The sequence below is a fragment of the Ambystoma mexicanum genome, chromosome 8 (assembly GCF_040938575.1).
Source record: "Ambystoma mexicanum isolate Mex_15411 chromosome 8, UKY_AmexF1_1, whole genome shotgun sequence".
NCBI lineage: Eukaryota > Metazoa > Chordata > Amphibia > Caudata > Ambystomatidae > Ambystoma > Ambystoma mexicanum.
In genome coordinates, this window is record NC_090929.1 from 71,046,131 (window position 1) to 71,073,603 (window position 27,473).

General features: G+C 54.5%; 1 protein-coding gene across 6 annotated transcripts in view; it reads left to right on the top strand.

The window, feature by feature from the left end:
• The window catches only part of NTNG2 (netrin G2), a 517,246-nt gene that overhangs the window by 349,770 nt on the left and 140,003 nt on the right, over window positions 1–27,473 (top strand). For all 6 annotated transcript variants that reach the window (XM_069609300.1, XM_069609301.1, XM_069609302.1 and 3 more), the window contains exon 4: window positions 4,964–5,136. In XM_069609300.1, the coding sequence (XP_069465401.1) occupies window positions 4,964–5,136 (173 nt within the window). The remainder of the gene's footprint in view (window positions 1–4,963; window positions 5,137–27,473) is intronic.

Sequence of the window (27,473 nt, forward strand, 5' to 3'; positions counted from 1 at the left end):
TTAGGCTGGACCCAGGTGGTCTAGTTCTTTTGTTTTTTAGGTCGTATAACCGTGGTAATCTCGCTCTGAGTCGCATATTTCTCTCTTGAGGGTTACAAGGTATGGCGTTAGTGTGGGCCATTGTTGTGATGGTGATGAGAATGGTCCACGGTAGGGAACAGAGTATGAGTGTACGGTAAGTCTTAGTAGAGCGCATGTTAAGGGACAGGTAGCAGTAGCGCCAAGGTACGGCAGTCCCAGTACTGGCTAAAATGCAATGAACAGGAGGGGCACCTAAGTGCAGTAATCCCAGTACTGGCTAAAATGCAGTGACTAAAGTGACCCAGCAATGATTAAAATGCAGTGACTAAAGTGACCCAGCAATGACTAAAATGCAGTGAACAGGGGAGGCACCTGAGTGCAGCAGTCCCAACAATGACTAAAATGCAGTGATTAAAATGACCCAGCAATGACTAAATGGTTTATCTGGGATTTAGCTCCGCCCACACACTCACATCCAATCAATGGTTCTGTGGGGTTTTAGCTCCACGCACACATTTATTAATAAGGCGTGAGCTAAACTCATTTCAATTGGAACCGTGAGTCTGCTCTCACACAATAAACCCTAATTTCCTTCCCATCACACAGGGTTTTGGATCCCCTACATGTCTCTTAGGGGTTTGTCCCCACTGCCACGTGTCCTGGGGCTTTAGCTCACTGCCACACACATGGGGTTGTGACAGAGGTGCGGGGGGTGGGGGGCATTCAGGGTTGCGCTCTCGTTTTTTTAAGGAACAATATCACCGCCTGCCCTCTGCTTTAGCCTGGAGCAGTGGTATAATAACGAGCCTCCCCTTGAGTAAAAATATTGTTTATGTGCCCACCACCTAGTGGCTGCCCTTAGGAGGCCCAAAGGATGTGCAGGGGTGCTCTAGACACTTTAAAAGATCCCTTTTTAAAGCACCTGGGCCCCCTCTGGACATCTTTCTCAGTTGAAGACCTCTGCCTTAGAGGTAGCTGAGGTGCCCAGCACTACGCACCCAGTGCTATTGGGTTGGTAGCGACGCTATGCTTCCTACTTTGAAAACCCTATGCAGCCTTTATCGCCAAACTCGCGCTCTATGGTACAGTTCCCCTATTGGCAGGACCTATGTGCGCAGGATCCCTGCGCATCGACCCATTGGGTAATCAGGCTCATTGAGAGATGTCAGCACCTTCTAGCGCCCAGCATCTACCAGCCAGGCACTATGGGCCACCCAATGCACACATTGAGGGTACCATCCTGAAATGGCATTGGCGGCCATGGGTGGGCAGCTGTCGACGCGCACATGGGTAAAATAGTAAAGGCCAGGATGGGGGTGGGGGGGTTAAAGTCAGGAACCCCTGTAGATATATGAATAGTGGACAGAGCAAGGATACCAAATGCCTTCCCGGGGTGGGGAACACCCCTACTTCCCCCATGGTCACCTCTGCACTGCCTCCAAGGGGCACCCACGATGCCTGCCTCCAGCGCCACTTCTCGAGATGCCGTGGGGTCAGTTCATTGGTGAGTAGGGAGAAGGCTGCCGCAGTAGTGTTCCGGCCCAGGATGGGCACAGAGCTGAACGCATGACTGGCACCTCTGAGGGCTGTTCGGACTGAAGGCAGCTCCATGACAGACTTGACTGTATAGCTGCTCTGTTGTTACCTCTGTAAAGCGCTCCGTTATGTATTTGTATGGGTATACACCTCTGTAAAGCGCTCCGTTATGCATCTGTATTGGTGTATGCCACTGGAAAGCGCTCCGTTATGCATCTGTATCGGTGTATACCTCTGTAGAGTGCTCAGTTATGCATCTGTATCGGTGTATACCTCTGTAGAGTGCTCAGTTATGTATCTGTATTGGTGTATACCTCTGTTGAGTGCTCCGTTATGTATCTGTATTGGTGTATGCCTCTGTAAAGCGCTCCGTTATGCATCTGTATTGGTGTATACCTCTGTTGAGTGCTCCGTTATGTATCTGTATTGGTGTATACCTCTGTTGAGTGCTCCGTTATGTATTTGTATTGGTGTATACCTCTGTTGAGTGTTCCGTTATGTATCTTTATTGGTGTATACCTCTGGAAAGCGCTCCGTTATGCATCTGTATTGGTGTATACCTCTGTTGAGTGCTCCGTTATGCATCTGTACTGTTGTACACCTCTGTGAAGCGCTCCGTTATGCATCTGTATTGGTGTATGTCTCTATTGAGTGCTCTGTTGTGTATCTGTATTGGTGTATACCTCTGTTGAGTGCTCCGTTATGTATCTGTATTGGTGTATGCCTCTGGAAAGCGCTCCGTTATGCATCTGTATTGGTGTATACCTCTGTTGAGTGCTCCGTTATGTATCTGTATTGGTGTATACCTCTGTTGAGTGCTCCGTTACGTATTTGTATTGGTGTATACCTCTGTTGAGTGCTCCGTTATGTATCTGTATTGGTGTATACCTCTGGAAAGCGCTCCGTTATGCATCTGTATTGGTGTATACCTCTGTTGAGTGCTCCGTTATGCATCTGTATTGGTGTATACCTCTGTAAAGCGCTCCGTTATGCATCTGTATTGGTGTATACCTCTGTTGAGTGCTCCGTTATGCATCTGTATTGGTGTATACCTCTGTTGAGTGCTCCGTTATGTATCTGTAATGGTGTATGCCTCTGGAAAGCGCACCTTTTATGCATCTGTATTGGTGTATACCTCTGTTGAGTGCTCCGTTATGCATATGTACTGTTGCACACCTCTGTAAAGCGCTCCGTTATGCATCTGTATTGGTGTATGCCTCTATTGAGTGCTCCGTTATGCATCTGTATTGGTGTATACCTCTGGAAAGCGCACCTTTTATGCATCTGTATTGGTGTATACCTCTGTTGAGTGCTCCGTTATGCATCTGTATTGGTGTATGCCTCTATTGAGTGCTCTGTTATGTATCTGTATTGGTGTATGCCTCTGTAGCGCTCCGTTATGTATCTGTATTGGTGTATACCTCTGTTGAGTGCTCCGTTATGCATCTGTATTGGTGTATGCCTCTATTGAGTGCTCCGTTATGCATCTGTACTGTTGCACACCTCTGTGAAGCGCTCCGTTATGCATCTGTATTGGTGTATGCCTCTGTTGAGTGCTCCGTTATGTATCTGTATTGGTGTATGCCTCTGTAAAGCACTCCGTTATGCATCTGTATTGGTGTATACCTCTGTTGAGTGCTCCGTTATGCATCTGTATTGGTGTATGCCTCTATTGAGTGCTCCGTTATGTATCTGTATTGGTGTATGCCTCTATTGAGTGCTCCGTTATGCATCTGTACTGTTGCACACCTCTGTGAAGCGCTCCGTTATGCATCTGTATTGGTGTATGCCTCTGTTGAGTGCTCCGTTATGTATCTGTATTGGTGTATGCCTCTGTAAAGCACTCCGTTATGCATCTGTATTGGTGTATACCTCTGTTGAGTGCTCCGTTATGCATCTGTATTGGTGTATGCCTCTATTGAGTGCTCCGTTATGTATCTGTATTGGTGTATGCCTCTGTAGCGCTCCATTATGTATCTGTATTGGTGTATACCTCTGTTGAGTGCTCCGTTATGCATCTGTATTGGTGTATACCTCTGGAAAGCGCTCTGTTATGCATCTGTATTGGTGTATACCTCTGTTGAGTGCTCCGTTATGTATCTGTATTGGTGTATGCCTCTATTGAGTGCTCCGTTATGTATCTGTATTGGTGTATACCTCTGTTGAGTGCTCCGTTATGCATCTGTACTGTTGCACACCTCTGTGAAGCGCTCCGTTATGCATCTGTATTGGTGTATGCCTCTGTTGAGTGCTCCGTTATGTATCTGTATTGGTGTATACCTCTGTTGAGTGCTCCGTTATGTATCTGTATTGGTGTATGCCTCTGTTGAGTGCTCCGTTATGCATCTGTATTGGTGTATACCTCTGTAAAGCGCTCCGTTATGTATCTGTATTGGTGTATACCTCTGTTGAGTGCTCCGTTATGCATCTGTACTGTTGCACACCTCTGTGAAGCGCTCCGTTATGCATCTGTATTGGTGTATACCTCTGTTGAGTGCTCCGTTATGTATCTGTATTGGTGTATACCTCTGCTGAGTGCTCCGTTATGTATCTGTATTGGTGTATGCCTCTGTTGAGTGCTCCGTTATGTATCTGTATTGGTGTATGCCTCTGTAAAGCGCCCCGTTATGCATCTGTAATGTTGTATACCTCTGTAAAGCGCTCCGTTATGCATCTGTATTGGTGTATACCTCTGGAAAGCGCTCTGTTGCTTCTCGAGCCTAGGTCCACGCCCAATAAACATCATAATATTAACCGATGTAAAACGCCTAGATGCCTACGGGTTATGTGCATTATACAAATGACAAATAAATAAATAAGTACGCCTAGCAGGGCTGGCACAAGCCAGGTGTGGCAGTGCAAATGGTTGTAGGTCTGGGGCCGAGTCATTCACAGTTCTGACCTGGGTCTAATGTGTGACTGGCTCTTCTCCAGGCTCTGGCCTAGACCTAATAGGCTTTTCAGAAACATTTACTGCCACGCTGAAGAGGGATTGGTTCGACATCTCTTGGATTAATCATAACCACTGGCATTTCTTCTGTGCAGATTTTCTTTGCTCTGGGCACCTTTTCAAACCACTGATTTTGAGCCGACTGTGCAACTGCAGAAAGGGAAAAAGCCTCATTGGTTTTCATCAGGGAGGTGTAGCTTGGGATTCCAGCCACAAGAGGCTGATGAGCCATTTCAGAAGGACTGGCCTCTTAGTGTTTGCCCATATGCCAGTACGCTCCTGTTACAGGAGGTCTTGGAGGCTGTTTTCATGTGTTATACTAGTGCCTCCTCTATAGCATGGGGCTATCGTGAGCTATGTCTCATGCCTGGGAGGATTGGGTGCAATGGTCCAGTGTGTACCCCATCATTGGTAACATCCATTTTTTCCCTCTCTTTCCCTCATGTCTTTCTACAGATGCAAGTGCAACCTCCATGCCAACGCGTGCACCTTCCGCGACGGCAGCCTCCAATGCGAGTGTGAACACAACACCACCGGCCAGGACTGCGGCAAGTGCAAGAAGAACTTCCGCACCAAGTCGTGGCGCGCGGCCGCCTACACCCCTACGCCCAATGGATCGCCAAACGCATGTGCGTACAAGCCCCTTCCTTCCCACTTTTCCTTTGCCTATGACTTCTGGAGCCGCATGGTGTGATCAGTGGGCCATGGGCTGTATCCCTCTGCCAAGCAGTAGGACATGGCACCGTCCAGCTGAGGAAAGCGCTAAGGATTCCTAGGGACACGGCAGGGTCCAAGCCAGCGGTCTGGAACCTTTGGCTCTTCAGATGTTTTGAACTACAACTCACGTCAACCATAGCTGCATAGTCAATGGTGAGGGGTCATGGGAGTCGCAGTGCTAAACATCTGGAGAGCCACAGGTGCTGTAGACCACTAGTCAAAGCTCTACCCATAACTTTGATTTCCTGTAATCAGACAAGGGGCATCTTGGTGGTGCTTTGATTTACTACTATTTTAGGGTGACTGGATTTTCAAAATAAAAAAACAGGACGGGCCTCTGACATAGAAGTAGGACTACTTTTTCAGTGGACATAAACACAAAAGAAGGACTAAAATACAAGTAGGGCTCCATTGAAACCGCAGCCCTACTTCTATGTCTGTGACCCTCTCTGTGGGATGTACAGGGTTGTATTGCAGGCACGAGCTCTCATTGGAAGAGAGGCCATGGAGCAAAGGGAGGGTGTGGGCATGGAGCAGGACGAAAGGTGCGAGAACAATATCCAGCCTGATTTCAGAATGTGTTAATCGGTTCCCAACAAAAACCAGGACAGGGTTTTAAAACGTAAAAATCTCTCAGGACGCTGATACCAAGGGGGAAAAACCCAGACAGTCCCGGCACGTCGGGTATACCCTGTACTATTTGCATAGATTGTTGTGTATTGCAACACAGCACTCCATGAAAGTGCTGCTCACACTAGGGTTACCAGACGTCACGGTTTTGCCGGGACTGGGAACTCGGTCCCCCTGTCCTGAGAGCTTTTTTTTTTAAAACCCCTGTCCCGGTTTTGGGGAAAGTGACAGTCCTGGTGTTCTTAATAACTAACAATTATCAACTAAGTAAACATCATTAGATTTTAAGAATGTTGTCACCTTCTAATGTGCTGGAACGTCAACTCCCCATGTATGAACGGTATGCATTAACCGCTTGTGCCACCGAGACAGGCTGAAAGTGTGCAGCAAGGCACGTTATGTCAAACAGTGCAAAAGCGCCTTTCTTATTCATGGTTAGTGTTATATAGTTGAAATGTCCACCTTTTCACACTAAAAACCAAGCACCAATATAACATTAAAATACATCATTTCATCAGTATTACTTGACATATGTCATGCTTGTAATTGACGTGCTTTTATCAACACTCAAAGCGGCACCGTGTTCCGGCAGATGCTGTGGGAATGGGTGCAGTGAGTGGGTTAGTCTTTCTTAAATGTTGGCTGTCCCAGTTTTTTGTCCCGAGCTCCCACCCCCAGTAAAGGACTCTTTAAACTCAGGGATGAGTTGGGGGCCTTTCCACCTGCAGGGGTGAGCCACCCACCGAGTGGGCTATTATCCTGCCTACCCAGTGCTGGATCAGAGTATAATTGCTCTTTTATAACCCGCTTAAACAGGATTCGAACCTGTGTTGCTATGCATTGTTTTGCTTCCAAGACAAACGTGTTGCCCCCGAGCTATCCCCCTGGCCCTCCTGGCCATTCACGCCTCTGATCCAGCTCCATACTAAGCGCAGCCGCGCGGACGACTCTGGAACATCGACTCTGGGCCAGGATTCGTGGAGTCCAGGCCCATCCTAGTCCAATGAAGATGGGGCCTTTGCCGTTAGCACACTCAACAACCAATCGCAACAAATAGCGCATGCGCAGGTCTGCCAATGTCAAGCGACATCAACATTGGCACTGATAAGACTGAGTGTGGGCAAGGAGGTACCCAGGCTTTATCGCAAACACAGTGGTCGCCAGTTCAGTTCACACAGAGTGAATGCATGTCACCCCTACATACAAGGGCATGCCCTTCAGAGTATAAAATTACCAACACATAAAGAGACCCGCTCACACAAACCACACGCAGGCACGTGCCCACATGCATGCAGGCGTGCTCACGCACACACACGCACATTCAGGCAGGGCCCACACTGTGCAAAGGAAACAAAAGAATAGACCCCAAAACTAAACTCAGATGCCTAAACACAGCAAGCGACACAAGGAGACACACCTCAAAGCTCCCAACGCGTTTCAGCTCACAGCGCACAGTGCTCAAAGAGGCCTGACTCAGGGTTTAACTTAGCCTGGTGTTACTTCATGTGCCGTGTTGTTGCATCACAAAGTTACTCATCCCGTGGCAAGTTCTCGGTATTGCAAGTTCCCGTGATTATCACACATGGATGTCACGCTCTGTGATGTCACTTCTGGAGACGTCAATAGATATGCAAGTTAGGGGGCCCCACTGGTCTGTAGCGCCTCCTATTGGGTTCACTCCGCTCTGGAATAAACACTGCCCTTCTGCTTTCCAATGTTAATTCTATGTCTACCCTGTTCTTTTGACGCGCCTCCTTTTCTCTAGGCGCTCGTCATTTTACCTCCAGTCTCTTTGGTTCCGTGAGCACAGCACTTGACGGGATGCATAAGCCCTCCCTGTGACCCCAAATGAATCAGAACTCGTTTTATTTGTTTAAGAATGTTGTCACCTTCTAATGTGCTGGAACCGTCAACTCCCCATGTATGAACGGTATGCATTAACCGCTTGTGCCACCGAGACAGGCTGAAAGTGTGCAGCAAGGCACGTTATGTCAAACAGTGCAAAAGCGCCTTTCTTATTCATGGTTAGTGTTATATAGTTGAAATGTCCACCTTTTCACACTAAAAACCAAGCACCAATATAACATTAAAATACATCATTTCATCAGTATTACTTGACATATGTCATGCTTGTAATTGACGTGCTTTTATCAACACTCAAAGCGGCACCGTGTTCAGGCAGATACTGCGTGCTCTCCACCGCACTCTGTGTTGCCCGAGTCTTCCTCACTCTCCTATTCATCGCCGCGCAACTTGAGTGACACTGCTCCTGGCCGGTTTTATGTCTTGTCTCCCCTCCGTCAAGCCATATGCCATCTCTCCCTCCAGACTTATGTCATCTCTCTGCCTTCCCTCCGGCCCTATGTCATCTCTCCCCTTCCATCCGGTCTAATGTCATCACTCCCCTTCCATCCGGTCTTATGTCATCTCTGCCCTTCCATCCGGTCTTATGTCTTCTCTCCTTTTCCCTCCATTCTAATGTCTTCTCTCTGCATCCCTCACAGTCTTATGTCTTCTCTGTGCCCTCTCTCCAGTCTTATGTCTTCTCTCTGCCTTCCCCCAGGCTTATGTCTTCTATCCGCCCTCCCTCCAGTCTTATGTCTTCTCTCTGCTCTCCCTCCAGTCTTATGTCTTCTCTCCGCCTTCCCCCAGTCTTGTCTTCCTTCTGCCTTCCCTCCAATCTTATGTATTCTCTCTGCCTTCCCCCAGTCTTATGTCTTCTCTGTGCCCTCCCTCCAGTCGTATGTTTTCTCTCCGCCTTCCCCCAGTCTTATGTCTTCTATCCATCCTCCCTCCAGTATTATATCTTCTCTCCACCTTCCCCCAGTCTTATGTCTTCTCTCTGCCTTCCCTCTTGTTTTATGTCTTCTGTTAGCCTTCCATCCAGTCTTATATCTTCGCTCAGCCTTCGCTCAAGTCTTATGTCATCTCTCTGCCTTCCCTCCAGTCTTATGTCTTCTCTCCGCCTTCCCTCCTGTCTTATGTCTTCTCTTTGCCTTCCCTCCAGTCGTATATCTTTGCTCAGCCTTCGCTCCAGTCTTATGTCTTCTGTGCACCCTCCCCCAGTCTTATGTCTTCTCTCTGCCTTCCCTCCTGTCTTATGTCTTCCCTTCGCCTTCCCTCCAGTCTTATGTCATCTCTCTGCCTTCCCCCAGTCTTATGTCTTCTATCCGCTCTCCCTCCAGTCTTATGTCTTCTCTATGCCCCCCCCCCAGTCTTATGTCTTCTCTCCACCCTCCCTCCAGTCTTATATCTTCACTCAGGCCTCCCTCTGTCTTCCCGCCTGTGTTACGTCTTCCCGTTGCCTTCCTTCCAGTCTTATGTCTTCTCTCTACCTTTCCCCCAGTCTTATGTCTTCTCTCTGCCTTCCCTCCTGTCTTGTGTCATCATCTCTCTGCCTTCCCTCCAGTCGTATGTCTTCTCTCTACCTTCCCCCAGTCTTATGTCTTCTATCCAGCCTCCTTCCATTCTTATGTCTTCTCTCTGCCTTCCCCCCAGTCTTATGTCATCTCTCCACTCTCCCTCCAGTCTTATATCTTTGCTCAGCCTTTGCTCCAGTCTTATGTCTTCCTGTGCCCTACCTCCAGTCTTATGCCTTTTCTCTGCCTTCCCTCCTGTCTTACATCCTCTGTTCGCCTACCCTCCAGTTTTATGTCTTCTCTCTGCCAAGATTGAGAGAGGCAGGGAGGCTGTTCCGGAGGGAGATACCAGCCAAGGAGAGAGATCTTCCCACCACTCTCTTCCTGGAGAAGCATCGTAGGTGGATGAGCGAAGGGCTCAAGAAGGAGAGTGCTGAGGAAGAGAGAGTTGTGTGTAGTGTGGTCCCCGGCATGGACGTCATTCAGGGGGTCACCAGGGGTTGCAAGTGCGACCCCTGAGGTCTCCCTTGCTACCCCTGTGTTCTCCCTTGCTGCTGCAATGTGTGTGTGATCTGAAGGTTGCAGGTTCGACTCCCAGCAAGGTCAACTCAGCCTTTCATCCTTCTGAGGTCGATAAATGAGTACCAACTCAGGTTGGGTGATATTGTATGTATATTTGTTCTATATGAAGCGCTTAAGCGTAAGTGCTATATAATAACACATCATTATTGTTTGGCCTTGTACGTCTGAATGCATTCACAGTAATTTGGTAATATGGGCCTATACGCACTGATATTAATGATACATATGGTGATCCATTCTTGTATGAAATGTATATCACTTTACAGTGATATAACCATATTTTTGATAGTGTACGCAGAAACAATGTTATGTGATGCCACTTCCTGTTTTGTTGTGGGGTGAAAGGTTGTGTTACATCGCTTCCCGTGATGTCACTTTGGGGTGAGGTCAAATGCTATCACTTCCTGTGATATCATCAGAGGTCAAGGTTGTGTGATGTCACTTCCGCTACCCCTGGCATTTTGGTGAAATGGCGTCCCTGATCCCCGGCCCCAGAAAGCTTTGTGGACAATGCAGAGGTTCTTGAACTTAATCCTCGCAGCCACTGGGAGCCAATGCAGAGATTTCAGTGCCGGAGACATACAATCCCTGCTCCTGAGGCCAAGGACAAGTCTCACAGTCCTGTTCTGGATTAGTTGACAAGGGTGAAAAGTAGAGGCAGGAGGGCTTAGAAAGAGGCTGTCGCAGTAGTCCAGCCAAGAGAGAACCAGGGCTCTGGAGACAGTGAGCTTCCGGGGGAAGGAGAGGAAAGGAAGAATACCTCAGAGGAGGTGCAGCTGGTAGTCAGACTTCTGAGAGGTTTCCGTGATATGAGAGGAGAGTGGAGTCGAAGATGGCATCAAGGTTTTTTGCCTCTCAGGAATGGGACAGGAAATGCTGCACACTCAGTTCTGCAAATAGGTCCCTCCAGTCCACGACATGATTTGGGCTGCCTGTGGTACTCCAGCAATACCAAAGCTCTCTGCTGCTTCTCGAAGTTTGGTCTACACCCATTAAATACCCTAACACCGAACCCCTAACCATGTGTCCTATAGCCCCAATCCCAGCCCCAGCATCTCCTCAAAAATATATATGAAAAGTGAAGGACCTCTTGGTGGGTTGCAGGGCCCCAGGGGAGCACTCCGGCTCCAGGGTAATATTCTCGGCCGCCCCGATGATCTTCCACCCAATCAGCCCAGCTCCTGGGCAAGCCGCCAGCAGCCTGGTCAGGGTACCCGCCCATTTTAACCTCATAGGTTTGCCCCCCTGAGCTCAGTGCATGCGCGCACATTGTTATAAACTGGAGCTTTTATCAGAGCTGTGTGGAAGAGAACTCCCTGGGGCTATTATGGGGAGGGGAGAACAGAAGGTTTTCCCAGTTGGGATAGTGGTTGGCTTGGAAAGTCTGCGCATGCACTTATGCACGGCTAAGTCTACCAGGGCTCTGCCAGTACCTCCTCCAGGAAAAACTGTGCATGCACTTATGCACGGCTAAGTCTACCACGGCTCTGCCAGTACCTCCTCCAGGAAAACCTGTGCATGCACTTATGCACGGCTAAGTCTACCACGGCTCTGCCAGTACCTCCTCCAGGAAAACCTGCGCATGCACATATGCACGGCTAAGTCTACCACGGCTCTGCCAGTACCTCCTCCAGGAAAACCTGTGCATGCACTTATGCACGGCTAAGTCTACCACGGCTCTGCCAGTACCTCCTCCAGGAAAACCTGTGCATGCACATATGCATGGCTAAGTCTACCACGGCTCTGCCACTACTTCCTCCAGGAAAACCTGTGCATGCACATATGCACGGCTAAGACTACCACGGCTCTGCCAGTAACTCCTCCAGGAAAACCTGTGCATGCACATATGCACGGCTAAGACTACCATGGCTCTGCCAGTACCTCCTCCAGGAAAACCTGTGCATGCACTTATGCACGGCGAAATCTACCACGGCTCTGCCAGTACCTCCTCCAGGAAAACCTGTGCATGCACATATGCACGGCTAAGACTACCAGGGCTCTGCCACTACTTCCTCCAGGAAAACCTGTCCATGCACTTATGCACGGCTAGGTCTACCACGGCTCTGCCAGTACCTCCTCCAGAAAAACCTGTCCATGCACATATGCACGGCTAAGTCTACCACGGCTCTGCCATTACCTCCTACAGGAAAACCTGTGCATGCACTTATGCATGGCTAAGTCTACCACAGCTCTGCCAGTACCTCCTCCAAGAAAACCTGTGCATGCACATATGCATGGCTAAGTCTACCACGGCTCTGCCAGTACCTCCTCCAAGAAAACCTGTGCATGCACATATGCACGGCTAAGTCTACCATGGCTCTGCCATTACCTCCTTCAGGAAGACTCGCTCATGCGCATAGGTCTGCCATCTCTCTGCCAGTACCTCCCCCAGGAAGACTCGCTCATGCGCCTAGGTCTGCCATCGCTCTGCCAGTACCTCCCCCAGGAAGACTCGCTCATGCGCCTAGCTTTGCCATGGCTCTGCCAGTACCTCCCCTAGGAAGACTCGCTCATGCGCCTAGGTCTGCCATGGCCCTGCCAGTACCTCCCCCAGGAAGACTCGCTCATGCACCTAGGTCTACCACCGCTCTGCCAGTACCTCCCCCAGGAAGACTTTCTCATGCGCCTAGGTCTACCATGGCCCTGCCAGTAGCTCCCCTAGGAAGATTTGCTCATGCGCCTAGGTCTATCATGACCCTGCCAGTACCTCCCCCAGGAAGACTCGTTAATGCGCCTAGCTCTGCCATAGCCCTGCGAGTACCTCCCTCAGGAAGACTCGCTCATGCGCCTAGGTCTATCATGACCCTGCCAGTACCTCCCCCAGGAAGACTCGTTAATGCGCCTAGCTCTGCCATCGCTCTGCCAGTACCTCGCCCAGGAAGACTCGCTCATACGCCTAGATCTGCCATCGCTCTGCCAGTACCTCGCCCAGGAAGACTCACACATACGCCTAGGTCTGCCATCGCTCTGACAGTACCTCGCCTAGGAAGACTCGCTCATACGCCTATGTCTGCCATCACTCTGCCAGTGCCTCCCCCAGGAAGACTCGCTCATATGCCTAGGTCTACCATGGCCCTGCCAGTACCTCCCCCAGGAAGACTCGCTCATACGCCTAGGTCTAGCATGGCCCTGACAGTACCTCCCCCAGGAAGACTCGCTCATACGCCTAGGTCTACCATGGCCCTGCCCGTACCTCCCCCAGGAACACTTGCTCATGCGCATAGGTCTGCCATCGCTCTACCAGTACCTCCCCCAGGAAGACTCGCTCATGCACCTAGGTCTACCATGGCCCTGCCAGTACCTCCCCGGAAAACTTGCATATGGATACACATGCTTGGCTAGCTCTGCCATCGCTCTGCCAGTACCTCCTCCAGGAAGACTCACTCATGCGCCCAGCTCTGCCATCGCTCTGCCAGTACCTCCCCCAGGAAGACTCGCTCATGCACCTAGGTCTACCATGGCCCTGCCAGTACCTCCCCCAGGAAGGCTCGCTCATGCGCCTAGGTCGGCCATCGCTCTGCCAGTACCTCCCCCAGAAAGACTCGCTCATCCGCCTAGGTCTACAATGGCCCTGCCAGTACCTCCCTCAGGAAGACTCGCTCATGCGCATAGGTCTGCCATGGCCCTGCCAGTACCTCCCCCAGGAAGACTCGCTCATGCACCTAGGTCTGCCATGGCCCTGCCAGTACCTCCCCCAGGAAGACTCGCTCATGCGCCTAGGTCTACCATGGCTCTGCCAGTACCTCCCCCAGGAAGACTCGCTAATGCGCCTAGCTCTGCCATGGCCCTGCCAGTACCTCCCCCAGGAAGACTCGCTCATGCGCCTAGGTCTTCCATCGCTCTGCCAGTACCTCGCCCTGGAAGACTCACTCATACGCCTAGGTCTGCCATCGCTCTGCCAGTACCTCCCCCAGGAAGACTCACTCATACGCCTAGGTATACTATGGCCCTTCCAGTACCTCCCCCAGGAAGACTCGCTCATACGCCTAGGTCTACCACGCCCCTGCCAGTACCTCCCCCAGGAAGACTCGCTCATACGCCTAGGTCTGCCACGGCCCTGCCAGCACCTCCCCCAGGAAGACTTGCTCATGCGCCTAGGTCTGCCATGGCTCTGCCAGTACCTCCCCTGGAAGACTCGCTCATGCGCCTAGGTCTGCCATGGCCCTGCCAGTACCTCCCCCAGGAAGACTCGCTCATGCACCGAGGTCTACCACCGCTCTGCCACTACCTCCCCCAGGAAAACCTGTGCATGCACTTATGCACGGCTAAGTCTACCACGGCTCTGCCAGTACCTCCTCCAGGAAAACCTGTGCATGCACATATGCACGGCTAAGTCTACCACGGCTCTGCCAGTACCTCCTCCAGGAAAACCTGTGCATGCACATATGCACAGCTAAGACTACCATGGCTCTGCCAGTACCTCCTCCAGGAAAACCTGTGCATGCACATATGCACGGCTAAGACTACCATGGCTCTGCCAGTACCTCCTCCAGGAAAACCTGTGCATGCACTTATGCACGGCGAAATCTACCACGGCTCTGCCAGTACCTCCTCCAGGAAAACCTGTGCATGCACATATGCACGGCTAAGACTACCATGGCTCTGCCAGTACCTCCTCCAGGAAAACCTGTGCATGCACATATGCACGGCTAAGTCTACCAAGGCTCTGCCACTACTTCCTCCAGGAAAACCTGTCCATGCACTTATGCACGGCTAGGTCTACCACGGCTCCGCCAGTACCTCCTCCAGAAAAACCTGTCCATGCACATATGCATGGCTAAGTCTACCACGGCTCTGCCATTACCTCCTACAGGAAAACCTGTGCATGCACTTATGCATGGCTAAGTCTACCACGGCTCTGCCAGTACCTCCTCCAAGAAAACATGTGCATGCACATATGCATGGCTAAGTCTACTACGGCTCTGCCAGTACCTCCTCCAAGAAAACCTGTGCATGCACATATGCACGGCTAAGTCTACCACGTGTGCATGCACATATGCACGGCTAAGTCTACCATGGCTCTGCCATTACCTCCTTCAGGAAGACTTGTGCATACGCCTAGCTCTACCATGGCCCTGCCAGTACCTCCCCCAGGAAGACTCGCTCATGCGCATAGGTCTGCCATCTCTCTGCCAGTACCTCCCCCAGGAAGACTCGCTCATGCACCTAGGTCTACCATGGCCCTGCCAGTACCTCCCCTAGGAAGATTTGCTCATGCGCCTAGGTCTATCATGACCCTGCCAGTACCTCCCCCATGAAGACTCGTTAATGCGCCTAGCTCTGCCATAGCCCTGCGAGTACCTCCCTCAGGAAGACTCGCTCATGCGCCTAGGTCTGCCATCGCTCTGCCAGTACCTCGCCCAGGAAGACTCGCTCATACGCCTAGATCTGCCATCGCTCTGCCAGTACCTCGCCCAGGAAGACTCACGCATACGCCTAGGTCTGCCATCGCTCTGACAGTACCTCGCCTAGGAAGACTCGCTCATACACCTATGTCTGCCATCACTCTGCCAGTGCCTCCCCCAGGAAGACTCGCTCATATGCCTAGGTCTACCATGGCCCTGCCAGTACCTCCCCCACGAAGACTCGCTCATACGCCTAGGTCTACCATGGCCCTGACAGTACCTCCCCCAGGAAGACTCGCTCATACGCCTAGCTCTGCCATGGCCCTGCCCGTACCTCCCCCAGGAACACTTGCTCATGCGCATAGGTCTGCCATCGCTCTACCAGTACCTCCCCCAGGAAGACTCGCTCATGCACCTAGGTCTACCATGGCCCTGCCAGTACCTCCCCGGAAGACTTGCATATGGATACATATACTTGGCTAGGTCTGCCATGGCCCTGCCACTACCTCCCCCAGTAAGAGGTGGACATGGACACACATGCTTGGCTAGCTCTGCCATCGCTCTGCCAGTACCTCCTCCAGGAAGACTCACTCATGCGCCCAGCTCTGCCATCGCTCTGCCAGTACCTCCCCCAGGAAGACTCGCTCATGCACCTAGGTCTACCATGGCCCTGCCAGTACCTCCCCCAGGAAGGCTCGCTCATGCGCCTAGGTCGGCCATCGCTCTGCCAGTACCTCCCCCAGGAAGACTCGCTCATGCGCATAGGTCTGCCATCTCTCTGCCAGTACCTCCCCCAGGAAGACTCGCTCATGCACCTAGGTCTACCATGGCCCTGCCAGTACCTCCCCTAGGAAGATTTGCTCATGCGCCTAGGTCTATCATGACCCTGCCAGTACCTCCCCCATGAAGACTCGTTAATGCGCCTAGCTCTGCCATAGCCCTGCGAGTACCTCCCTCAGGAAGACTCGCTCATGCGCCTAGGTCTGCCATCGCTCTGCCAGTACCTCGCCCAGGAAGACTCCCTCATACGCCTAGATCTGCCATCGCTCTGCCAGTACCTCGCCCAGGAAGACTCACGCATACGCCTAGGTCTGCCATCGCTCTGACAGTACCTCGCCTAGGAAGACTCGCTCATACACCTATGTCTGCCATCACTCTGCCAGTGCCTCCCCCAGGAAGACTCGCTCATATGCCTAGGTCTACCATGGCCCTGCCAGTACCTCCCCCAGGAAGACTCGCTCATACGCCTAGGTCTACCATGGCCCTGACAGTACCTCCCCCAGGAAGACTCGCTCATACGCCTAGCTCTGCCATGGCCCTGCCCGTACCTCCCCCAGGAACACTTGCTCATGCGCATAGGTCTGCCATCGCTCTACCAGTACCTCCCCCAGGAAGACTCGCTCATGCACCTAGGTCTACCATGGCCCTGCCAGTACCTCCCCGGAAGACTTGCATATGGATACATATACTTGGCTAGGTCTGCCATGGCCCTGCCACTACCTCCCCCAGTAAGAGGTGGACATGGACACACATGCTTGGCTAGCTCTGCCATCGCTCTGCCAGTACCTCCTCCAGGAAGACTCACTCATGCGCCCAGCTCTGCCATCGCTCTGCCAGTACCTCCCCCAGGAAGACTCGCTCATGCACCTAGGTCTACCATGGCCCTGCCAGTACCTCCCCCAGGAAGGCTCGCTCATGCGCCTAGGTCGGCCATCGCTCTGCCAGTACCTCCCCCAGAAAGACTCGCTCATGCGCCTAGGTCTACCATGGCCCTGCCAGTACTTCCCTGAGGAAGACTCGCTCATGCGCATAGGTCTGCCATGGCCCTGCCAGTACCTCCCCCAAGAAGACCCGCTCATGCACCTAGGTCTGCCATGGCCCTGCCAGTACCTCCCCCAGGAAGACTCGCTCATGCGCCTAGGTCTACCATGGCTCTGCCAGTACCTCCCCCAGGAAGACTCGCTAATGCGCCTAGCTCTGCCATGGCCCTGCCAGTACCTCCCCCAAGAAGACTCGCTCATGCGCCTAGGTCTTCCATCGCTCTGCCAGTACCTCGCCCTGGAAGACTCACTCATACGCCTAGGTCTGCCATCGCTCTGCCAGTACCTCCCCCAGGAAGACTCACTCATATGCCTAGGTATACTATGGCCCTTCCAGTACCTCCCCCAGGAAGACTCGCTCATACGCCTAGGTCTACCACGCCCCTGCCAGTACCTCCCCCAGGAAGACTCGCTCATACGCCTAGGTCTGCCACGGCCCTGCCAGCACCTCCCCCAGGAAGACTTGCTCGTGCGCCTAGGTCTGCCATGGCTCTGCCAGTACCTCCCCTGGAAGACTCGCTCATGCGCCTAGCTCTGCCATCACTCTGCCAGTGCCTCCCCCAGGAAGACTCGCTCATACATCTAGGTCTACCATGGCCCTGCCAGTACCTCCCCAAGGAAGACTCGCTCATATGCCTAGGTCTACCACGGCCCTGACAGTACCTCCCCCAGGAAGATTCGCTCATACGACTAGGTCTGCAATGGCCCTGCCAGTACCTCCCCCAGGAAGACTTGCTCATGCGCATAGGTCTGCCATCGCTCTGCCAGTACCTCCCCCAGGAAGACTCGCTCATGCACCTAGGTTTACCATGGCCCTGCCAGTACCTCCCCGGAAGACTTGCCTATGGACACATATACTTGGCTAGCTCTGCCATCGCTCTGCCAGTATCTCCTCCAGGAAGACTCGCTCATGTGTCGCTCTGCCAGTACCTCCTCCAGGAAGACTCACTTATGCGCCCAGCTCTGCCATCGCTCTGCCAGTACCTCCCCCAGGAAGACTCGCTCATGCACCTAGGTCTACCATGGCCCTGCCAGTACCTCCCCGAGGAAGGCTCGCTCATGCGCCTAGGTCTGCCATCGCTCTGCCAGTACCTCCCCCAGGAACACTCGCTCATGCACCTAGGTCTGCCAAGGCCCTGCCAGTACCTCCCCCAGGAAGACTCGCTCATGTGCCTAGGTCTACCATGGCTCTGCCAGTACCTCCCCCAGGAAGACTCACTAATGCGCCTAGCTCTGCCATGGCCCTGCCAGTACCTCCCCCAGGAAGACTCGCTCATGCGCCTAGGTCTTCCATCGCTCTGCCAGTACCTCGCCCAGGAAGACTGGCTCATACGCCTAGGTCTGCCATCGCTCTGCCAGTACCTCCCCCAGGAAGACTCACTCATACGCCTAGGTATACCATGGCCTTGCCAGTACCTCCCCCAGGAAGACTCGCTCATACGCCTAGGTCTACCACGGCCCTGCCAGTACTTCCCCCAGGAAGACTTGCTCATACGCCTAGGTCTACCACAGCCTTGCCAGTACCTCCTCCAGTAAGACTCGCTCATACGCCTAGGTCTACAATGGCCCTGCCAGTACCTCCCCCAGGAAGACTTGCTCATGCGCATAGGTCTGCCATCGCTCTGCCAGTACCTCCCCCAGGAAGACTCGCTCATGCACCTAGGTCTACCATGGCCCTGCCAGTACCTCCCCGGAAGACTTGCCTATGGACACATATACTTGGCTAGGTCTGCCATGCCCTGCCAGTACCTCCCCCAGTAAGAGGGGGACATGGACACACATGCTTGGCTAGCTCTGCCATCGCTCTGCCAGTATCTCCTCCAGGAAGACTCGCTCATGTGTCGCTCTGCCAGTACCTCCTACAGGAAGACTCACTTATGCGCCCAGCTCTGCCATCGCTCTGCCAGTACCTCCCCCAGGAAGACTCGCTCATGCACCTAGGTCTACCATGGCTCTGCCAGTACCTCCCCCAGGAAGGCTCGCTCATGCGCCTAGGTCTGCCATCGCTCTGCCAGTACCTCCCCCAGGAACACTCGCTCATGCACCTAGGTCTGCCAAGGCCCTGCCAGTACCTCCCTCAGGAAGACTCGCTCATGTGCCTAGGTCTACCATGGCTCTGCCAGTACCTCCCCCAGGAAGACTCACTAATGCGCCTAGCTCTGCCATGGCCCTGCCAGTTCCTCCCCCAGGAAGACTAGCTCATGCGCCTAGGTCTGCCATCGCTCTGCCAGTACCTCCCCCAGGAAGACTCACTCATACGCCTAGGTATACCATGGCCTTGCCAGTACCTCCCCCAGGAAAACTCGCTCATATGCCTAGGTCTACCACGGCCCTGCCAGTGCTTCCCCCAGGAAGACTTGCTCATACGCCTAGGTCTACCACAGCCTTGCCAGTACCTCCTCCAGTAAGACTCGCTCATACGCCTAGGTCTACCATGGCCCTGCCAGTACCTCCCCCAGGAAGACTTGTATATGGACACATATACTTGGCTAGGTCGGCCATGGCCCTGCCAGTACCTCCCCCAGGAAGAGGTGGACATGGACACACATGCTTGGCTAGCTCTGCCATCGCTCTGCCAGTACCTCCTCCAGGAAGACTCGCTCATGCACCTAGGTCTGCCCTGGCCCTGCCAGTCCTCCCCCAGGAAGGCTCGCTCATGCCCCTAGGTCTGCCATGGCCCTGCCAGTACCTCCCCCAGGAAGACTTGGTCATGCGCCTAGGTCTGCCATGGCCCACCAGTACCTCCCCCAGGAAGGCTCGCTCATGCGCCTAGGTCTGCCATGGCCCTGCCAGTACATCCCCCAGGAAGACTTGCATATGGACACATATCCTTGGCTAGGTCGGCCATGGCCCTGCCAGTACCTCCCCAAGGAAGAGGTGGACATGGAAACACATGCTTGGCTAGCTCTGCCATCGCACTGCCAGTACCTCCTCCAGGAAGACTCGCTCATGCACCTAGGTCTGCCATGGCCCTGCCAGTACCTCCTCCAGGAAGACTCACTCATACGCCTAGGTCTACCACAGCCCTGCCAGTACCTCCTCCAGGAAGACTCACTCATACGCCTAGGTCTACCACAGCCCTGCCAGTACCTCCCCCAGGAAGGCTCGCTCATGCGCCTAGGTCTACAATGGCCCTGCCAGTACCTCCCCCAGGAAGACTCGCTCATGCACCTAGGTCTGCCATGGCCCTGCCAGTACCTCCCCCAGGAAGACTCGCTCATGCGCCTAGGTCTACCATGGCTCTGCCAGTACCTCCCCCAGGAAGACTCGCTCATCCGCCTAGGTCTACAATGGCCCTGCCAGTACCTCCCCCAGGAAGACTCGCTCATGCACCTAGGTCTGCCATGGCCCTGCCAGTACCTCCCCCAGGAAGACTCTCTCATGCGCCTAGGTCTAACATGGCTCTGCCAGTACCTCCCCCAGGAAGACTCGCTAATGCACCTAGCTCTGCCATGGCCCTGCCAGTACCTCCCCCAGGAAGACTCGCTCATGCGCCTAGGTCTTCCATCGCTCTGCCAGTACCTCGCCCTGGAAGACTCACTCATACGCCTAGGTCTGCCATCGCTCTGCCAGTACCTCCCCCAGGAAGACTCACTCATACGCCTAGGTATACTATGGCCCTTCCAGTACCTCCCCCAGGAAGACTCGCTCATACGCCCAGGTCTACCACGCCCCTGCCAGTACCTCCCCCAGGAAGACTCGCTCATACGCCTAGGTCTGCCACGGCCCTGCCAGCACCTCCCCCAGGAAGACTTGCTCATGCGCCTAGGTCTGCCATCGCTCTGCCAGTACATCCCCCAGGAAGACTCGCTCATGCACCTAGCTCTGCCATGGCTCTGCCAGTACCTCCCCCAGGAAGACTCGCTCATGCGCCTAGGTCTGCCATGGCCCTGCCAGTACCTCCCCCAGGAAGACTCGCTCATGCACCTAGGTCTACCACCGCTCTGCCACTACCTCCCCCAGGAAAACCTGCGCATGCACTTATGCACGGCTAAGTCTACCACGGCTCTGCCAGTACCTCCTCCAGGAAAACCTGTGCATGCACATATGCACGGCTAAGTCTACCACGGCTCTGCCAGTACCTCCTCCAGGAAAACCTGTGCATGCACATATGCACAGCTAAGACTACCATGGCTCTGCCAGTACCTCCTCCAGGAAAACCTGTGCATGCACATATGCACGGCTAAGACTACCATGGCTCTGCCAGTACCTCCTCCAGGAAAACCTGTGCATGCACTTATGCACGGCGAAATCTACCACGGCTCTGCCAGTACCTCCTCCAGGAAAACCTGTGCATGCACATATGCACAGCTAAGACTACCATGGCTCTGCCAGTACCTCCTCCAGGAAAACCTGTGCATGCACATATGCACGGCTAAGTCTACCAGGGCTCTGCCACTACTTCCTCCAGGAAAACCTGTCCATGCACTTATGCACGGCTAGGTCTACCACGGCTCTGCCAGTACCTCCTCCAGAAAAACCTGTCCATGCACATATGCATGTCTAAGTCTACCACGGCTCTGCCATTACCTCCTACAGGAAAACCTGTGCATGCACTTATGCATGGCTAAGTCTACCACGGCTCTGCCAGTACCTCCTCCAAGAAAACATGTGCATGCACATATGCATGGCTAAGTCTACCACGGCTCTGCCAGTACCTCCTCCAAGAAAACCTGTGCATGCACATATGCACGGCTAAGTCTACCACGTGTGCATGCACATATGCACGGCTAAGTCTACCATGGCTCTGCCATTACCTCCTTCAGGAAGACTTTTGCATACGCCTAGCTCTACCATGGCCCTGCCAGTACCTCCCCCAGGAAGACTCGCTCATGCGCATAGGTCTGCCATCTCTCTGCCAGTACCTCCCCCAGGAAGACTCGCTCATGCGCCTAGGTCTGCCATCGCTCTGCCAGTACCTCCCCCAGGAAGACTCGCTCATGTGCCTAGCTTTGCCATGGCTCTGCCAGTACCTCCCCCAGGAAGACTCGGTCATGCGCCTAGGTCTGCCATGGCCCTGCCAGTACCTCCCCCAGGAAGACTCGCTCATGCACCTAGGTCTACCACCGCTCTGCCAGTACCTCCCCCAGGAAGACTTGCTCATGCGCCTAGGTCTACCATGGCCCTGCCAGTACCTCCCCTAGGAAGATTTGCTCATGCGCCTAGGTCTATCATGACCCTGCCAGTACCTCCCCCAGGAAGACTCGTTAATGCGCCTAGCTCTGCCATAGCCCTGCGAGTACCTCCCTCAGGAAGACTCGCTCATGCGTCTAGGTCTGCCATCGCTCTGCCAGTACCTTGCCCAGGAAGACTCGCTCATACGCCTAGATCTGCCATCGCTCTGCCAGTACCTCGCCCAGGAAGACTCACGCATACGCCTAGGTCTGCCATCGCTCTGACAGTACCTCGCCTAGGAAGACTCGCTCATACGCCTATGTCTGCCATCACTCTGCCAGTGCCTCCCCCAGGAAGACTCGCTCATATGCCTAGGTCTATCATGGCCCTGCCAGTACCTCCCCCAGGAAGACTCGCTCATACGCCTAGGTCTACCATGGCCCTGACAGTACCTCCCCCAGGAAGACTCGCTCATACGCCTCGGTCTACCATGGCCCTGCCCGTACCTCCCCCAGGAACACTTGCTCATGCGCATAGGTCTGCCATCGCTCTACCAGTACCTCCCCCAGGAAGACTCGCTCATGCACCTAGGTCTACCATGGCCCTGCCAGTACCTCCCCGGAAGACTTGCATATGGATACATATACTTGGCTAGGTCTGCCATGCCCGGCCAGTACCTCCCCCAGTAAGAGGTGGACATGGACACACATGCTTGGCTAGCTCTGCCATCGCTCTGCCAGTACCTCCTCCAGGAAGACTCACTCATGCGCCCAGCTCTGCCATCGCTCTGCCAGTACCTCCCCCAGGAAGACTCGCTCATGCACCTAGGTCTACCATGGCCCTGCCAGTACCTCCCCCAGGAAGGCTCGCTCATGCGCCTAGGTCGGCCATCGCTCTGCCAGTACCTCCCCCAGAAAGACTCGCTCATGCGCCTAGGTCTACCATGGCCCTGCCAGTACCTCCCTCAGGAAGACTCGCTCATGCGCATGAGTCTGCCATGGCCCTGCCAGTACCTCCCCCAAGAAGACCCGCTCATGCACCTAGGTCTGCCATGGCCCTGCCAGTACCTCCCCCAGGAAGACTCGCTCATGCGCCTAGGTCTACCATGGCTCTGCCAGTACCTCCCCCAGGAAGACTCGCTAATGCGCCTAACTTTGCCATGGCCCTGCCAGTACCTCCCCCAGGAAGACTCGCTCATGCGCCTAGGTCTTCCATCGCTCTGCCAGTACCTCGCCCTGGAAGACTCACTCATACGCCTAGGTCTGCCATCGCTCTGCCAGTACCTCCCCCAGGAAGACTCACTCATATGCCTAGGTATACTATGGCCCTTCCAGTACCTCCCCCAGGAAGACTCGCTCATACGCCTAGGTCTACCACACCCCTGCCAGTACCTCCCCCAGGAAGACTCGCTCATACGCCTAGGTCTGCCACGGCCCTGCCAGCACCTCCCCCAGGAAGACTCGCTCATGCGCCTAGCTTTGCCATGGCTCTGCCAGTACCTCCCCCAGGAAGACTCGTTCATGCGCCTAGGTCTGCCATGGCCCTGCCAGTACCTCCCCCAGGAAGACTCGCTCATGCGCCTAGGTCTACCATGGCCCTGCCAGTACCTCCCCCAGGAAGATTCGCTCATGCGCCTAGGTCTGCCATGGCTCTGCCAGTACCTCCCACAGGAAGACTCGCTCATGCGCCTAGGTCTACCATGACCCTGCCAGTACCTCCCCCAGGAAGACTTGTTAATGCACCTAGCTCTGCCATAGCCCTGCCAGTACCTCCCCCAGGAAGACTCGCTCATGCGCCTAGGTCTGCCATTGCTCTGCCAGTACCTCGCCCAGGAAGACTCACGCATACGCCTAGGTCTGCCATCGCTCTGCCAGTACCTCGCCCAGGAAGACTCCCTCATACGCCTATGTCTGCCATCACTCTGCCAGTGCCTCCCCCAGGAAGACTCGCTCATACATCTAGGTCTACCATGGCCCTGCCAGTACCTCCCCAAGGAAGACTCGCTCATATGCCTAGGTCTACCACGGCCCTGACAGTACCTCACCCAGGAAGATTCGCTCATACGACTAGGTCTGCAATGGCCCTGCCAGTACCTCCCTCAGGAAGACTTGCTCATGCGCATAGGTCTGCCATCGCTCTGCCAGTACCTCCCCCAGGAAGACTCGCTCATGCACCTAGGTTTACCATGGCCCTGCCAGTACCTCCCCGGAAGACTTGCCTATGGACACATATACTTGGCTAGGTCTGCCATGCCCTGCTAGTACCTCCCCCAGTAAGAGGTGGACATGGACACACATGCTTGGCTAGCTCTGCCATCGCTCTGCCAGTATCTCGTCCAGGAAGACTCGCTCATGTGTCGCTCTGCCAGTACCTCCTCCAGGAAGACTCACTTATGCGCCCAGCTCTGCCATCGCTCTGCCAGTACCTCCGACAGGAAGACTCGGTCATGCACCTAGGTCTACCATGGCCCTGCCAGTACCTCCCCCAGGAAGGCTCGCTCATGCGCCTAGGTCTGCCATAGCTCTGCCAGTACCTCCCCCAGGAACACTCGCTCATGCACCTAGGTCTGCCAAGGCCCTGCCAGTACCTCCCCCAGGAAGACTCGCTCATGTGCCTAGGTCTACCATGGCTCTGCCAGTACCTCCCCCAGGAAGACTCACTAATGCGCCTAGCTCTGCCATGGCCCTGCCAGTACCTCCCCCAGGAAGACTCGCTCATGCGCCTAGGTCTTCCATCGCTCTGCCAGTACCTCGCCCAGGAAGACTGGCTCATACGCCTAGGTCTGCCATCGCTCTGCCAGTACCTCCCCCAGGAAGACTTACTCATACGCCTAGGTATACCATGGCCTTGCCAGTACCTCCCCCAGGAAGACTCGCTCATACGCCTAGGTCTACCACGGCCCTGCCAGTACTTCCCCCAGGAAGACTTGCTCATACGCCTAGGTCTACCACAGCCTTGCCAGTACCTCCTCCAGTAAGACTCGCTCATACGCCTAGGTCTACAATGGCCCTGCCAGTACCTCCCCCAGGAAGACTTGCTCATGCGCATAGGTCTGCCATTACTCTGCCAGTACCTCCCCCAGGAAGACTCGCTCATGCACCTAGGTCTACCATGGCCCTGCCAGTACCTCCCCGGAAGACTTGCCTATGGACACATATACTTGGCTAGGTCTGCCATGCCCTGCCAGTACCTCCCCCAGTAAGAGGTGGACATGGACACACATGCTTGGCTAGCTCTGCCATCGCTCTGCCAGTATCTCCTCCAGGAAGACTCGCTCATGTGTCGCTCTGCCAGTACCTCCTCCAGGAAGACTCACTTATGCGCCCAGCTCTGCCATCGCTCTGCCCGTACCTCCCCCAGGAAGACTCGCTCATGCACCTAGGTCTACCATGGCCCTGCCAGTACCTCCCCCAGGAAGGCTCGCTCATGCGCCTAGGTCTGCCATCGCTCTGCCAGTACCTCCCCCAGGAACACTCGCTCATGCACCTAGGTCTGCCAAGGCCCTGCCAGTACCTCCCCCAGGAAGACTCGCTCATGTGCCTAGGTCTACCATGGCTCTGCCAGTACCTCCCCCAGGAAGACTCACTAATGCGCCTAGCTCTGCCATGGCCCTGCCAGTTGCTCCCCCAGGAAGACTCGCTCATGCGCCTAGGTCTGCCATCGCTCTGCCAGTACCTCCCCCAGGAAGACTCACTCATACGCCTAGGTATACCATGGCCTTGCCAGTACCTACCCCAGGAAAACTCGCTCATATGCCTAGGTCTACCACGGCCCTGCCAGTACTTCCCCCAGGAAGACTTGCTCATACGCCTAGGTCTACCACAGCCTTGCCAGTACCTCCTCCAGTAAGACTCGCTCATACGCCTAGGTCTACCATGGCCCTGCCAGTACCTCCCCCAGGAAGACTTGTATATGGACACATATACTTGGCTAGGTCGGCCATGGCCCTGCCAGTACCTCCCCCAGGAAGAGGTGGACATGGACACACATGCTTGGCTAGCTCTGCCATCGCTCTGCCAGTACCTCCTCCAGGAAGACTCGCTCATGCACCTAGGTCTGCCCTGGCCCTGCCAGTCCTCCCCCAGGAAGGCTCGCTCATGCCCCTAGGTCTGCCATGGCCCTGCCAGTACCTCCCCCAGGAAGACTTGCTCATGCGCCTAGGTCTGCCATGGCCCGCCAGTACCTCCCCCAGGAAGACTCGCTAATGTGCCTAGGTCTGCCATGGCCCTGGCAGTACCTCCCCCAGGAAGACTTGCATATGGACACATATACTTGGCTAGGTCGGCCATGGCCCTGCCAGTACCTCCCCCAGAAAGAGGTGGACATGGAAACACATGCTTGGCTAGCTCTGCCATCGCACTGCCAGTACCTCCTCCAGGAAGACTCGCTCATGCACCTAGGTCTGCCATGGCCCTGCCAGTACCTCCTCCAGGAAGACTCACTCATACGCCTAGGTCTACCACAGCCCTGCCAGTACCTCCTCCAGGAAGACTCGCTCATACGGCTAGGTCTACCACGGCCCTGCCAGTACCTCCCCCAGGAAGACTCGCTCATACGCCTAGGTCTACCACGGCCCTGCCAGTACCTCCTCCAGGAAGACTCGCTCATATGCCTAGGTCTACCATGGCCCTGCAAGTACCTCCCCCAGGAAGACTTGCATATGGACACATATACTTGGCTAGGTCGGCCATGGCCCTGCCAGTACCTCCCCCAGGAAGAGGTGGACATGGACACACATGCTTGGCTAGCTCTGCCATCGCTCTGCCAGTACCTCCTCCAGGAAGACTCGCTCGTGCGCCTAGGTCTGCCATGGCGCTGCCAGTACCTCCTCCAGGAAGACTCGCTCATGCGCCTAGGTCTGCCATGGCCCTGCCAGTGCCTCCCCCAGGAAGACTCGCTCAAGCGCTTAGGTCTGCCATGGCCCTGCCAGTACCTCCCCCAGGAAGGCTTGCTTATGCGCCTAGGTCTGCCATGGCCCTGCCAGTACCTCCCCCAGGAAGACTCGGTCATGCGCCTAGATCTGCCATGGCCCTGCCAGTACCTCCTCCAGGAAGAATCGCTCATGCGCCTAGGTCTGCCATGGCCCTGCCAGTACCTCAGCCAGGAAGACTCGCTCATGCGCCTAGGTCTGCCATGGCCCTGCCAGTACCTCCCCAGGAAGGCTCGCTCATGAGCCTAGGTCTGCCATGGCCCTGCCAGTACCTCCTCCAGGAAGACTCGCTCATGCGCCTAGGTCTGCCATCGCTCTGCCAGTACCTCGCCCAGGAAGACTCGCTCATACGCCTAGGTCTGCCATCGCTCTGCCAGTACCTCGCCCAGGAAGACTCGCGCTACGCCTAGGTCTGCCATCGCTCTGCCAGTGCCTCGCCCAGGAAGACTCGCTCATACGCCTAGGTCT